Raw genomic sequence first — 15423 nt, 5'->3', positions numbered from 1 at the left:
ATCTTTTTCCTGCTCCCCTAAGACCACTTCTTCCCTTTTTTGTTCCCTCTCCTTTCTTCTCATTAGTTCTGTCGTCTGCGCAGATGATCTTATTCTATTTCAATGTCCAATCACGCAAAACATGTAGCTCACATGTAGTCCTAATGACTGCAACAAAAATAGCCTCTATTATTTGGGGCGAGACACAAAACCGGCATTATGCATGGCAGGGGTAATTTGCATTTTGTGCTCTCTGCTGACTGGGCTCTGAAAAGACCCCATGCAGATATGACCTAGATTCCAAAAGACATTTACATGGTTCACATTCTTGGATTTCCAAAGGATTAGATGCATGAATGTCTTCAAGCATCTTGCAGAAGTCCTGAAAAAAAATGTTTTCTAAAGCTTGTGTCCCTCATACATCTGTTTTGTACTGTAGCTCAAAGTGATTTTAAACTTCACTGCATTCCAGAGGCCTCAAGAATCCAGCCTGTCACCATCCTACCTTCTCTGTGACAATGAGTGATGAACCAAAAGTCAGAGAAGGGCTGAAAATGAGAGTTTGATGGTGTTTGGTTCTTCCAGGCCAAGTGCCATTACTAGAGCTGTATCACTCACTCTGGCACAGAAACCATAGTGCCTCCACTTGATTTCTCAGGAGCAAAGAAAGGCAATGACCTCAACGCAGGAACAATTACTGTTTGAAACAGTCATGGGCTGCATTCTTCTTTCAAAACCCTGAGAACTAAAAATCCCCAAAATGCATTGCTGATGTCTCCACCTGCCACAGTGACTCACTGCGTGATTTTGCAGAGGTGCTGAAACATCTTCTCCGGATTTTGTCCGTCTGGTCCATCAGTCTGTCCCGTCTCCTCCAGCTGCTGCACCTTCTGCAGAGCTACACTGACAGCATAGCGCAGGAACTCTGTGCTGGAGCGCAGAACTGCCAGGCTCTCCTCATGGCTTTGGGCGTTGTCCCTGAGGAACCAAGAGCACTGTCAGAGAACTGAGGGTGCACAGTAAAAGCTCAGGGATGGCCTACGAGATTCAAAACCCAAGCATGCATTTACAAGTAAAATCATTGGCTGAACTTGGGGTGGAAAAGGTGCCTTGGGAGCTTGTGGTGAACACTTGGAGGGCACAGTTCCACCAGCCTTCCCAAATACACTGACAGACATGGTTTGAATTACTGTCTGGCTCTGCTCCAGAGGGCTGGACACTTCCTCACCTGAACAGAGCTGTGAGCAGAGTAGATACAAAACCCATGGACAGGAAGCTCCGTGCAGTTTTGTTGCCCAAGGTAGATTTGTTCTTTCCAGCTTTCTCCTTCAGGATTTCAGAGAGTTTGTTGTAACATGTAAACAGGCCTAGGACATCCTCAAACTTGTTCTTACTGCAATGAAGTAGCAGAAAGCATTAACAGAGAAAATGCAGTCTTGGAGTTTCCCATTTGAAGCTTCAGTTGCCAAATTACACAATGACACTCCCTGAATGATGAAACAGTGACATATGACATCTCTCCACCTCCCTAATAGTGTATACTTCATCCATTCCTCTTTGACCTGCTCTTCTACAAAATGTCAGATCCCATCTCCCACATCACATGACGTTCAAAAGGAAAACACTTCCCAAGGCTCTGTGAGTGGCTGTGCCACAAGGCACTCACACTCAGAAAACATCACTGATTCTGTGTTTGCACTACCATCCTGGGCCTGCAATGAGGCTGTACTCTCCAGAGAGGTGGGCAAACAATAGCACAGCTAGTGCTGCAGGGTAAGATTTGATGTTTTACCTGAAATTCCCGATGTTGAAATTGTACTCAATCAGAACCTCACAAATTCCCATCACCTGAATGGCATAGATGTTGTTTTTCACACCAACACCAGAAGACAGAGAAAAATCTGCCGATTTATCCTAAGAGGCAAAGGAAACAAGTGAAAAATCTTTTCAAAACCTGACAAGAGCTCAGCATCTTCTTCCACTGAGTCAAACTGAAAATTTGATTTACCAGTTCAAAGTCTTCCAACTCGCTCTTGATCATTCGTCGTGTGACAGATTCGAGCATCTCTTCAAAGTTTTGCTGAAATCCCACATCCTCCTCCTCCTCATCGTCATCCTCAGATCCTTGGCACAGATTCACAGTGCTCTTATACCAGGCAAGACAGTGCTGGATACAGCAGAGCAGATGAGCCTGAAGGAAACAGCCACAGTCACACTCAGCCTGCAAGCTGGAGGTCCCTGGTAGAGGTGGACATGGGCCAGACTATTATAGTTGGATGCAAAGAGCTGTAGCTGCCTTCAGAGCTGCCTTGAGTCTCAAGAATATGCCTCATTCCTAGACTGAGGGGGCCAGTAATCCTACACAGAAGTATCCAGTTCTAGCTTCAATGTTCTTGCCTAGATGGGATGCATCCACTGAACTCCCACTGCTCCCTCCACCCAGCTACCTCAGCTGCTGAAGGAGATGCTAAAGGGACTCTCACTCTAGCTGAGGTGTCTGCTCCATTTCTGCACGTGCTACTGCAGCACAGCACACAAGCTTCCTTAGGGGAAAACAAAGTGATTAATTTGAATTTATTCCCTTGGAAGTCCAACGAGTTGCTGGGGTCTCATCTCCAACAATTTCAAAGGAGCAAAACCAAAGGGCAGATTCTTCCCCCTGCTACACACACACTGCACAACCATTTTATGTGGAATTAAGTTGAAGGAGAGAAAAAAACCCCGCAGGGTGAACTCAACAGTGGATAACAGAACTACACTATTCCTACAGCATTTTTCACACAGGTTCCCATAACCACTATGCTAGTGGAGCTCTAATAAATAGCCTGAGGCAGGGGTGAGATGCCCAGCTCTGTTGTCATTTAAAGAATCGCTCCAGGCTAGAAGAAGCTGAAGAAGCACAAGGTATTCAGCTCATGTAGCAGGACAACTAAAATGGTATGTAACAGATGAGCTTGCAGCTGTGGCCAGGCAATATAGCTCTTACCAGTGGTTCTTGCAGAAAGATTTGATCTCCTTGAGCCATAATACATCCTTCCAGTTTCAGTGGAGGCAGGAGGTCTGGCTGGGGCAAGTAATATTGCTTTATCTGTCACAGAAAACAAGAAATAAAAATAACTAGTTACTTGGTAACTGCACCTCTTAGGATGTTTGAAAACAGAATATAATAGTCTTTGTACCCCGCTTTAAAGAGCAAAAGCTGGCACTGCAATAATGGGACAGTACAAATACACGAGCCACATCATCTGCTGTACTGGTGATTAAAATCCCTTCTTGAGTGGCTCATGTATCTCTCAGCCAGGACACGTCACTGCCCTAAAATAATCTGACCACTTGCTGGTGTGTTGCCTCAACATGTAACAGCACTTGCACTCCACCTGCAGTGCTGTCCATCCTTTTAACAGCGAGGATCAACAACAACTGCTGCTGCCCTGAGTGCCTGAGTGCCCTGTCCTGGCACCCACCTTGCTGGCCTAAGGGTGCAGACAGTTGTGGAGGCTACACTAGACATGAAAACAAACCCCTGAGACCATGCTTGCACCAATTCCTGGCTGTTTGGCACCACACGAAGGAGATACGCTCCAAGTACTGACACAGAACTGAACAGGGAAAGTTATAGATGTATAATGATGCCATAAAATTTTACACATTTACACCAACTTCCTGTTAAGTGCCCTCTGCTACCCAAAAGCTGTCTTAGCTCTGTTCATGTTCCTTTCCCAGACCCTGTACTGTCATGGGAAAGCTGGAATTAGTCAGCATGAACTCTATGGATGATTAAAGGGAAGAAAATTACTTGTCTCAAAGAAAGCACAGCCTGTCCAATGGATTGGGGAAATGTGATTGTCTTGTTGCCATGAGCAACACTGCTGGGGGATGAGTTAATCCTCCCAGATCCTACATGGACTTGGGTATTCTCCCCATGGGAGGACAGCAATAATAATTACTGTGTCAGCACACATCCTTAGGGAAGTATGGGAAGGTAACTGCTGTGCACTGTTCAGGAGCAGGGAGAGCACAAAGCGCTTCTCTGGGCTCACACTTCCCACAGCACCTAAGAACTGAAGGGTTGGAAAGGGCTCCAAGAGGTCCTTCCTCTTCCACCCTGTGACAGGACACGAACCAGCCTCCAGTTTACCTAGTCTGCTCTTTCAACTTAGCAGGGATTTGAACACCTCCTTAGGGAAGTGTCGCAGCACTTAAGCATGTTTCCAGTGTACGGGAGAACTACTTTCCCCAGTATTTAACCTGAATTGTTTGCTGTGCTGGTTGCAGTGCAGAATTCTTAAAGAGTCCCTTACAGCCCCACCACGGAGCAGTTCTTTACCTGGGACAAGAGTGTTTCCATTATGGAGCTGGCCAGCTGGGAGTTCCTGCGAAGGACATCATAAAAACCCTGTAGACAGGAAGGAAGGACAAGCTGGCTGACAAAACACAGAAAATGAACCACAGGCATAATAAGTTGGCGTCATAAGACAGCAATGACACTTTGGCACTGCGAGGAACCATGAGGAAGTAACAATGTGCTCAGTGTACAACTCCATACCTGGCAAAGCAAAGGCACCACAGAAAGAAGGTATGAATCAGAAAGAGTATGAATTTCCTCACAGGGGCCCTCTCACAAGCTGTATCTCCCTAGCAGCAGTGGCATCAAGCCCAGAGTGACTTTCACTGCTATTTAACACTAGCACTAGATCCAACTTCAAACTGTGAAATCCTGCTTCAAAGGCAAAACAAGCCAGTGGGGAAACTGTAGGAGGCAACAAATCCTGCAGACTGAGAAAACTCAGTGGATGGATAAAGCAAGCACTCAAGTTTTCTAGCAACAGTGACAAACACACCTAAAACTTGCAGCTCACCAAAGGTCAATCCAACCAAATCAAGAAGGAAACAAAATCTCTCTGACCTAAACTGTTTGGTTTTTTTCAAGGTAGAACCCCACAGTTATCTCAAATATCACAGTTATGCATGCTCAAGAATGGCCCCTTATAGCAGGCCATGTGTCCCAGGAGATCTAAGGGATGCCCAAGCTTTTATAGAAACTTGGAAAGAAAGAGGAGAAAAGACAGCCTGTCCATACTCTACAGTCAGGGTTTTCTTTGGCACCCATAATTAGCTCTCAACAGCTCCACATCTCTCCAATGCCTTTATACCACTCCTCCTCACTGGGCATCAAACATATCTCCCTTTCTCCCAGGCCACACCATACAGGAAGACAGACTTTGATGCATTTTTGCTCTTAAGCAATGCACGAGCTGAGGAAGATACATCAACGTGTCCTTGGGCTTATAATAGTCCAAAATAAAAAGAAGCAGAAGGATTGAGAAAAAAAGACACAGTCTTTGGTACACATGTCCCAAGAAGAACATAACTGAGCTGATAAGCTGTTTTCCACAATAATGTGATCATTATTTATCTATGGTTGCAGCAGAACCTGGCTCCAGAAGAGATGTTTAAAAGGAGACTGAAAAAACCATGTTTACCTCATATAACATGAGTCGAACATCCGCTTGCTGGCTCAAACATCGCCTCAGGCTGCCCAGGATTTCAAGGCAGAAGGCCTCATTAGCTGCAGAATTATAGCAGGCATGAACATCTGCCTGGATCTGAGAGGGAATATTAGTCACATTATACTGGGTATATTCTCAGATATCACAACACAGAAGCAAGGTGATAACAGGTCTGGCCCCTGCACAATCACTGAAATAGTCCTTAGGGTGCTTCCAGGCTCCTTATCATCAGCACGGAGCAGTGGGGATGCTCCCCAGAATACTTTGTGCTGTAAAGAATGACTCTGAGCAGCAACGTCCCTAGACCAGCTTCTCTTTGCACACTGCACTTCCCAAAGCTTTCCTTCCAGGACTAACCCTTACTGAAGCTGTATTTCCATTTTGGGGAAACACTCCTCTCTTGAGTTTTTTCAAACAGTGCATGTTAGACATGAGACTGTCTCACGTGTCCACAGCAAGGACTGCAGAACAGCACTTACCTGAGTGGCACCAATGGCCTGGCTGCACTGGGAAGAGGACAAGCTGCCCAGAACCTTAAAATTCCTTAACAGAAGCAAAAATCCAGCAACCGCAGCTTTACGAGCATCGAGCTGCCTGGAAATTGGGGCACAAAAGAGAAACATAAGGAGACATAGAGGCAAGAAGCTCAGAAGTAAATACAAGATCAACTCAGCAATGAAAAAAAAACCACAGATATGGAGTGACTGGGCCCAGTAGAACTGCACTCCCCAAAAGGGGAGCACAGTCCCAAACAGTCGAGAGCTTGGCAGTTTGCTGGGAACTCCCTTGCTCTACACTCCCACAATATCCAATTCCCTTTCTGTCCTTGCAATGCTGACACTGAGGGAGAGCCCCAGGCCAAGGCCCAAGTATTAAATGTCCCTTGAAAGCTGGAATGGGAGTCTTACAGACCTCAGAGTATAGGAAAATGCATAACACAAACCTGGTGTTTTGCTTTGGTCACAGAAATCCCAGGTCCTTCCCAAGACCACGTCCCTTGCCTTGAATTACAATCCTAAATTCTGAATTCTGTATTCATAACCAGGCAGCCACAGCCCAACAAAATCCACGATCACAGCAGGATGGTTTGCTCAAGGCATTACTAAGATAACAAGGCTGCTTCTCCACCACCTTGTAAGGGATCAGAGGGAAGGGGGCAGCTCAGCATTCTGATCAGTGGTTCCTTCCAGACTCTCCCTAGCACCTGGAGGTACTCAGCTGTGTAGGCACACGTTGGAATTGGTTTTAATTTTGCCTGCTTATTTGGAGTTCCCAACAGCTTTTTGAATTTGCAAAGCCCATTCAGCTGGGGTTTGGTTCAGTAGAGCTGTGACTGTATTACAGTCCTGGGATAAAGGGATAGGAGATGTCACTGTCTAGTTGTGGAAGAACACAGCAAGAAGACCCTTAGCCAAAACAAAAAAATATTTCTGCTCCAAAGCCATAAATATGTTGTAGACATTTTTTCAAAGCATTCCCTTCCCAGCTTACCTGGAAAAAATAGCTTTTTGGAGAACAAGTATCAGGGAGTCCCTCACCGACATGCTGACTTTGAGCAGAGGCTGGAAAGGAAAATAACCTTTGGAGAGAAAAGCACTAAGGCATGCCAAGCCCTCGGGGCATATGAGCTCATCTTCCTCAGGCCCATCTGGCCCTGCATTTCCAACGCTGTCGTCAGTACAGTAGGAGACCCAAAGTGTTTTAAAATAGAAAAGGAAACCCATAGAGCTGTAGCAGTGAGACACCTTAGCAGGTGAGCGAGGACACAGTGCAAGGTTTGGGAAAACAAATGTTATCCCCAGGTTGGACAAAGCAGGTAAAAGTTTAACACCAGGGCAATATCTCTGCCCAAAGAGAAATACTGACATGGAGCTTGGAAGGAGAAAAATCAACATGACAGCTACAGCTGTTCACTAAACACTGTATACTTAGTTTTCTACAGGGTGCAGCATCTGGGCATCTTCCAGATGAGAGGTCAGCACGGAGCAGTTTCGGTCCCACGCCAGACCGCACCATATGCTTTTTGCTAGAGGGCACATGCAAATCCATGCTTGAAGAACAGCTCTATGCTACACCACAGCACAGGATGAAGGCTTATTTTATAAGGAGGGTTATCAGATCATGCGTATAATTGTGGCCCAGAGCTGTCGCTGAAGCTAAACTAGCAAGGACGCTCACGGAGGAACGCAAAGCTTTACCTGCACTGCCCGGAGGAGCCCTTGCACTGTGTCGATGGGTAGAAAGGACAAGTTGTCAAAGGTCTCTGTGACTTTGGAGGATGAAGTCTGAAGCACAAGAGGAGCTGACACAACAATATTGGACAGTAACTCTGAAAAATAAAGGGACAAAAAGAGCAGCTGATGCCAAGGGACCAGAAAACTCTGAGCAAAAGATGTCTGTAGAGCTAAGAATTACAGACTAATTGAAGACCTTCCACTACATAGAGGGGTTGTGACAGAATGAGGTCTGCTGCAGGCAGCAAGTGTAAAACTCTCCCAGCCTGGCTGAAGGGCCTCACCCCACCAGAGGGCACTGAGGTGTAAGAGAAAAGGTTGCTGCACAGATATCTCAGCAGCCTCAGTGGCTCCCCAAGCACTTGCCCAAGGACAAGGAGGAAGGCACGGCTAGGAATGTGGAACAGGTTACTGACTGATGGACACAGACTTTCTGTGCGTCAGCTGTTCCATGGCAACTGCCTGCAAACGTGTTTTTCACCTGTGATGAATGCAAGGTAATCTGATGCAGCTGATACCTCAGTAAGAGGAGAAGGAGCAACAGATTTTCCTGGCTTCAGGTCATTTCAGCAGGAGCTTCAGAAACCCAACCACATCCCGGGCTGCATCAAAAGCAGCACGGCCAGCAGGGTGAGGGAGCTGATTCTGCCCCTTCACTCCACTCTAGCAAGACTCTCTTGGGAATACTGTGTCCAGCTCTGGGGTCCTCAACACAAAAAGGACATAGATGAGTGGGTCCAGAGCAGGGGCACAGAAGTGCTCAGAGGGCTGGAGCACCTCTGCTATGGAACAGGCTGAGAGAACTGGGGTTGTTCGGCCTAGAGAAAAGAAGGCTCTGGGTGGAGACCTTGTTGTAGCCTTTTGGTACTCAAATGGGGCTTGTAAGAAAGATGGGGACAGACTTTTTATCAGCATCTCTTGTGACAGAAAAAGAGGTAGTGGTTTTAAAGTAAAGAAAGTAGATTCAGACTAGATGTAAGGAAGAAATTTTTGACAATGGGGGTGGTGAAACAGTGGTACAGGTTGCCCAAAGAGGGGGTGGGTGCCCCATCCCTGGAAACATTCAAGGTCAGATTGGACAAGGCTCTGATTAACCTGGTCCGTTTGAAGATAATCCCTCTCATTACAGGGAAATTTGGACTAGATGGCCTTTAAAGTTCCCTTCCAACCCAAACCATTCTATGATTCTCTAACATGTTCTGAGGAGCTATGTTGTGACTGCCCACAGAGCAGGGTACATTTTTCTCCCTTTCCTGTTACCTATGAAGTGAGTGACAGGAGATGCTGCTTTTGTGAGGACTCTGTTCAGGACCTGCTCAAGAATTTCACTTCTGATGGGCTCATGAACCTGAAATGAGAAGAAACAATAAATAAAAGGCAAAACTACATGAAGATATTCCCATACCTCACAAGATAGGTAAGCTAGGGTGGTCACCAGAAGTCCCTTTCATATAAATCCACACAGATCAATTCAGATTTCATCAGAACCAGCACATCAGAGAGGCACAGTCAGAACATAATGGGGCAAATCGTCTGTGGGATGCAAATTTACCAGCTCAGTGAAGAAGAATGTGTTTCAATCCCACCTTGTCAGATTTTATTTGTACCTCTGATTTTCTCTACTTTCTCCGTAGTTTCTTGGAAACTGTACTAGGGATTACACAAGTAGCGTAGTAGCTGGAACAGAGTAGGATTAGGTCTTTAAGAGGATGGCCTGTTCCAGCTGGAGAGGGCCAAATAGGAGACTAAATCTAGTACTGTTTGCAAAACACTCATGATGGATACAGCAGGCAAGGTTTTGACACCATTTACCAAGAGAGAATAAGAACAGAGCTCCCTCCCTGCTCAGAACTTTTCCAAAATATATACTACCTTAAATGTTTCCAGCAGGATATTTGCTCCCAGTTTGCAAGCCTGCTGGGCTGGCATTTTTGAAAGGCCATAACTGGTATCAGCAGCTTTTCCTCCGAAGGGCTTTTTTGGTTCATATGATTCCATCAGGCTGAAGCCGAGATCCACCAGGCCCTGAGTAACGTGGTCCCAGCCAAAGGCACTGAAGAAAACATTAAATGGGACAGGGAAGAAACAACTCAGTCACAGGAAAGTTTAGATGAGAGCAGTCTGAGGCACAAATCTTCTGCAGTCAGTCCAGGTTGCAAAGCAGCAGTGAGACACATGATGACAGCAGGGAGGACGACATCCCTCACAACCCCGTGACTGTCTTTAGGCTGAGGGACAGGTGCTCAGCACAACACCTCCTGCAGTCCTGGTTGTCCATCAGACTTCCTTTCCAGTTCAAAGGCTTCCTTGCTATGGGGAATGATGTGCACTCAGGCCTGATCTGAACATAACAGGAGGCCACAGTCAGGATGCACAGGTATCCTACTGATCACAAGATCTTCAAGTTGGAGAAAAAGACAGAAGACGAATGCCTCCCATCAAACTAAAGGACAACTGGTGACAGACCAGAGCTATCCCACAGCACGTTTAAAGGACTAACCATGTGGGGGATGAAAACAGAGAACATATCCCTCATCCCTTGATTGGAACACAAACTACAGCCAGCAGCATGACTCACACTGTAAGTGTTTCAGTAAGAAAAACAGATCAGGTCCTGATTAGTTTAGTCCTTTGTACCACCAGATTCTGAGATTTGAGGTAAAAGGAGCAGATTTGTACAGCTACATTTTGTTGCCTTTTTTTTTTTTTTTAATTCACCAACATAAAACGGGGATAAAAACTTTGGATTTTGACACTGATCCCTGGCAGCACATGGTATTTAGTATTTAGCATCCCAGAGTATTTCAGTAAGGCTGAAAACTCTCCCCCCTCCCAAAGCCCATTGTATGTTCTGCAGCACGTGGCAACAACTCACCTATTTTTCACCACTTCCAGAATTACAGCGCTTACATCATATTGTTGAGGAAACAAATCCTGCAGAAACTTGGAGGCCTGAAGGAACTGCAGGTCCTTGCAGCTTCTTGTGATTGATGTTTTCAAGAAATCAAATATCTGGAACATAAAATCATTAGGTGTGAGGAAGTGATCTTTGAAATGGGACCTGTATAGTCTTGGGTATGTTCCAGTAAGAGCACTGGCCAGGGCACAAGTTCCAGTACTGCCTGCCAAAAATCTCAACTCACTTCTTTTTCAGGACAAATACACTAGCCTCATTAAGTGCTTCAAGGAGGGTAACCTGCTGCCAGATGCTTTTCATGTGGCCAACACAGAGCCAAAACATTAGAAAAAGAAGACTGCTTTTCTTCTCATCCTACAATACCAGCCCTCAGGAATCACTGCTCTGGAAAATTGTGATATTGCTCTGGGGTCTTTTCTAGTGTTCAGTAAAGTACAGCATACCAATGATCTCACTGCCTCCCCACGAGCATCCTGAAACCATTTTAAGCCTAATTCTGATGGGACTACTACCTAACCAGGCTTCCTTTCCTTTACAAGGAGTGCAGAGTGTATCCCCATGGAAGTTCTCTGCAAGCTTACAATCTACATACCTGCTCTTGCAGTCTGTGTTTTACAGCAACCGACAGCAGAAGAGCCACACTGAAGGGACATAGGGCTCTACCAGGATCCTTCTGCTGCTCAGTCTGGAAAACAGCAAGGAACAGTCAGAAATCTTATCTTCAACTGAAGTGTCCTGCAAGTTCAGAAAGCCATCAGGGACATTTCTCTTCAAACATATCACAGCATTTGTTAAAGAGAATGTGACCATGATCATGAAAATTATTAAATCCCTTCTCCAGGTAACCAACTAAGTTTTCAAAAACCCTGCTTCAACATCTTCAAGAATAGTGCCAATAGGAAATGGCTTCATCCTGCCATACCTTCAGATGTTTGATTAGTTCCTCGCCCAGGTCCTGGTCCAGGTTGATGACAGAAACGATATGGAGAATAACGGTGCCTTCCACGTGGCGGAGCTGGTCCAGGGGTGTTGTGGCTACCTCAAGGTCCACTGACCTGTAAGTTTTATCAGAAAAAAACCCAAGCCATCCAAAGCCATAAATAATTTCCTATGGATTCAGGAGGATGTATCTGTACAAGGTTTAACAATTCAAATTCAAGGAACCTTGGACAGGACCAGGGTGACTACAAATGCCCAGGTAGTAAAAAAAGGGGATGACAGAACAGGAACTTACTGTGGTACCCTCTGTTCTTCCTTCTGTCTCTTATCCAGTTGATTGAAAAAACTGATGATTCCTTCCAAAACAGTCTTCTTACTGCCCTGCAAGTCAGAACATTACATTAAGCTATTGCAGGGCCTGCAGTATCCCAGAGAACTACACCCTATTCCCATACCTATCACAAATGTCATGGTATCCTTCATTTCCCTCCATAAATTGCTGAGGCAGGGGAGGACTCCTGTGTGGCTCATTTTCAGATTTCCAGTTTGCATACTTTTTTTGACTGCACTTATTGAAGGGCTGGAAGAAACTCAAGCTTTCAGATGCTCTGATTGTCTCTTTTTTTTTAAGTTGTTACTAATTAGAAAGGATCCTTATGTTTTAATCAATTGAGAAGGCTTTCAAACTCCTAACCTTAAATCTAACGATACATTTTGGCCAGGGGACCCAAATGACCTCCTACAACACACATATAATTTGTCTTTGACTGGATCATTTTGGCATTGACTCGGTCACAAATGAAGTAAGAGAAAGAGGCAGATCACCCTGTCAAAGGGCAGAGATGTCCCTGGCAGTCTCTGCTCTGGAGGAAGAGCACAGGAGATGACACATTCCCAATACAAGTCAGACTACAGCCCAGAGAACAGTCACACTGCATGAGCTATTATTATAGTGTGCAGATCACAGAGAGTGAGCAAAACCACACTTGAGAACAATGAAAAAACCAATCCTCTTCGCTGTCTGCTAGGTCTGTGCTCATCCGTTATTTCCCAAAGGTTTCCTTCTTTTCCCACAAGGAAGATCAAGTTCCTTTCTTTCTCTGAGCAGTCAGCTTTTTCAGGCTAGAGGCAGTTAGAGAAAACCTACTGATGTCCCGCTGTGTCCCTACAGCATGATTTGGGAAAAATCAGAATCCCTATCCAAATCCAGCCTATAGATCAGTCTGGAAATTTTTTTTCTGATGGTATAAGCTTAGAGGAAATCCAGCTCCCATGAGCTTTTACCTTTGCAGAAAGCAGCAGCAGCTGATAGACCAGAGGGGGAATTTCCTGCAGGTCTAATTTGGAGAACATCCTGAGGACCTTTTCAACCACAAATTGCAGCTCCTCTCCTGATAGTGGAATATCCCTGTTGAATCAAAGATTCCTATTCATTAATATATTCTTAACTTTCCAAGGCTCACTCACACACGGAATAAAAACCACGATGCCAGGCCCAGCCCTTGGGACATGCCTGCACAGCCAACCACCCATGGGGTGGTCCTGCTATGGTCAGACCTATTCCTACTTGCCCCAAACTACATGTGAAATAGGGCATGGACATGACCACAGCACAAGGCAGTGATGATGCTGAAGGGAAAAAGAATTACCTGAACATGTTGGCAAGATGTATAACACACTGAGGATCCCACCTGGTGAAACAATGATATGTTGGAAGACTGACAGCAAGCAGGATTATCATTTAGCTCTTCCCTCCTACACAATTATTCAGTGTCACTATTTCCCTGTTCCATTCTGATATTAAGATTAGAAGCCAGATTTCCACCAGAACTCATCAGCACCACCCTAACCACCCACATTTACAATGGTTCTGAACTGCCCCAGCCCTTACAATAATAAATACCAAGAAAGGAATAAAAACAAGCACTTCCTGATACCAGTCCATGCAACAGTCTCATAGGATCTGGGAACCAGGTGCTCCCTTGCCTTCCCAGTCAGAGAAGACACTGTCACAGAGGGCACAGATTCAGTGATGACAGAACAGGACACACAGCTCATGGTGATGCCTTTTTCAAAACAGTGAAACACAATGTTTTGCCACATGACTAAGAGCTGGAAGAGGTACTTACTTGCTGGAGCAGAGGGTATTTATCAGCTGCTTCTTAAACTCTTCCCCATTCAGTTCACCTGAAAAACCAAAAGTCTTAGGAGCTGGTTCCAGAGGAAGGGAGGACAAAGGTGCAGGAGAAATAGCTGCTGGGGGTTACCTTTCCCATAAGCCAGGCTCTCCTTCGAACTGGCCAGTACAGTGAGAACAGTGGAAAACAGCTCCAAGGATTTCCCGTTAGAGAGGCTGCCGCCTTTAATAACATCAACAAACAGGTTGGCAAGCTCAGCCAACGCATGGCCTGGCAGCTGGCGGGCCTGGGAGGACATGCAACAGGAAAGAGCCTGAGGCTGCGCACAGAATTTCACGTATACGTCCAAACTGTCACCAAAAACCAGCTGAAGACAACATTTCTTACAGTGAAATGCTCCCCTTAAACAGGAATTCAGCCCCGAGTTCCCTGGTTTGTTCTGCCCTTTATAGAAACAGAGCAGTAAATCAAGATGATGTGATTATAGGTTTGGAGTTTTTAAGGCTACATATCCAAAGATAATCAAATTCTCACACAGAGCAAATTCCAACGCCAGCTAACTTAGCCCATGGAAGATTTGTGGAAAGGACACAACTAATTTTCCTCAGTGGTTTAGTGAAATATCTCAATCTACATATGAAATAGCATCCAGCAGAGCCCAGGAAAGCCAGCCCAAAGGAGCTTTACCTCCAGCATCAGCAGTCCTATGATTTCAGACACCTTGCCCAAATGCAGGTCTCCTGACTCCACCAGTGGGATGCAGTGCTTGTAAACCTGGAGCCTCCTGAGAACACCACTTCGCTGGGAGCAGGGGGAGCCTTACAGCAAGTAAATAATAAGAGAGGAAAGAACAGGAAAAGAAGTGATGCAAGTAACAACATGTTGCTAAACTACAGGAAATCAGCAGGGATAAACTGTCACCTGGCTGCAAACTCCTATTTTATCTATCTGACAAAACAAATAATAACAAATAAATACAAATTAAAAAAAAAACAGAGCACAGGAAATGAGAATCTCTTGGATAAAGTAGTCGAAGTACTCAACCCTGTTTTCACACCCAGCCTGATCACTCAGCCTGATGCCAGAGATCAGGAACTGTCAAAATGTCAAGAAGAACCAGGCTGGCAATTTAGTTTTCAGCTGGCCAGCTCAGTCCTACTCCAAGGTATCTAAGTGCTCCCAAAATAAATCCCACTTACCACAAGCTCATTGCAACTCTATTAATCCAGTTTGCTATCTGCCACGTTTTTTTCGGATGTCTTGTTTCCCTGCGACAGCCCTGACGAGCGGGTTTTTGCCAAAAAAAAAAGTGACACCTCCGTGTGCTCTTCAGCGCTGGCTGCACCCACCTGTTGGGAGCAGGGCTGGAGCCGCAGCCCCCAGAGAGGAGCTCAGACATCACCCACCTTTGAAGATCCCTCTCAGCAGAGCCGCCGTCTCCCTGCCCTTCAGGGCCTGCCTGGTCACCATCTCGCCCAGCTGCAAGAGAAGGGGACGCTGTGAGCCGCACCCCCCCCCCAGCCCGCGGCGCTGCCCGGGCGGCGCATCCCCCGCTCCCCGCGCACCTCGGCCTCGCCCAGGCCCTGCAGGGCCTCCTGCAGCCGCTCCGGGCCCTCCTCGGCCGCCAGCGACAGGATGCGCTGGGCCATGGGGACGAGGGACCCCCGGGGAACCCCCGGGCCGCGCCTCCTTCGCCCCGAAATTCC

The 15423-nt window shown here is 46.1% G+C and overlaps 1 protein-coding gene across 1 annotated transcript in view; it reads right to left on the bottom strand.

Annotated features, from left to right (window-relative positions):
- The window catches only part of FANCI (FA complementation group I), a 24689-nt gene extending 9266 nt beyond the window's left edge, over positions 1-15423 (bottom strand). Inside the window, exons 1-23 of the mRNA XM_027884967.1 lie at positions 15283-15423; positions 15124-15196; positions 14405-14535; positions 13847-14003; positions 13709-13766; positions 13229-13270; positions 12864-12987; positions 11875-11960; positions 11563-11695; positions 11233-11325; positions 10599-10735; positions 9596-9776; positions 8984-9071; positions 7688-7818; positions 6981-7051; positions 5969-6083; positions 5463-5585; positions 4307-4375; positions 2966-3067; positions 1988-2170; positions 1772-1893; positions 1208-1372; positions 778-957 (exon numbers count right to left, since the gene is read on the bottom strand). Coding sequence (XP_027740768.1) covers positions 778-957; positions 1208-1372; positions 1772-1893; positions 1988-2170; positions 2966-3067; positions 4307-4375; positions 5463-5585; positions 5969-6083; positions 6981-7051; positions 7688-7818; positions 8984-9071; positions 9596-9776; positions 10599-10735; positions 11233-11325; positions 11563-11695; positions 11875-11960; positions 12864-12987; positions 13229-13270; positions 13709-13766; positions 13847-14003; positions 14405-14535; positions 15124-15196; positions 15283-15366 — 2648 coding nt within the window. The 5' untranslated portion in view covers positions 15367-15423. The remainder of the gene's footprint in view (positions 1-777; positions 958-1207; positions 1373-1771; positions 1894-1987; positions 2171-2965; positions 3068-4306; positions 4376-5462; positions 5586-5968; positions 6084-6980; positions 7052-7687; positions 7819-8983; positions 9072-9595; positions 9777-10598; positions 10736-11232; positions 11326-11562; positions 11696-11874; positions 11961-12863; positions 12988-13228; positions 13271-13708; positions 13767-13846; positions 14004-14404; positions 14536-15123; positions 15197-15282) is intronic.

Source organism: Empidonax traillii, unplaced genomic scaffold, assembly GCF_003031625.1.
Source record: "Empidonax traillii isolate 1590-97213 ecotype Southwest subspecies unplaced genomic scaffold, ASM303162v1 scaffold158:size1480230, whole genome shotgun sequence".
Classification (NCBI taxonomy): domain Eukaryota; kingdom Metazoa; phylum Chordata; class Aves; order Passeriformes; family Tyrannidae; genus Empidonax; species Empidonax traillii.
Note: the sequence above shows the minus strand (reverse complement) of the source record. Positions and strands in the feature narration are given on the sequence as shown.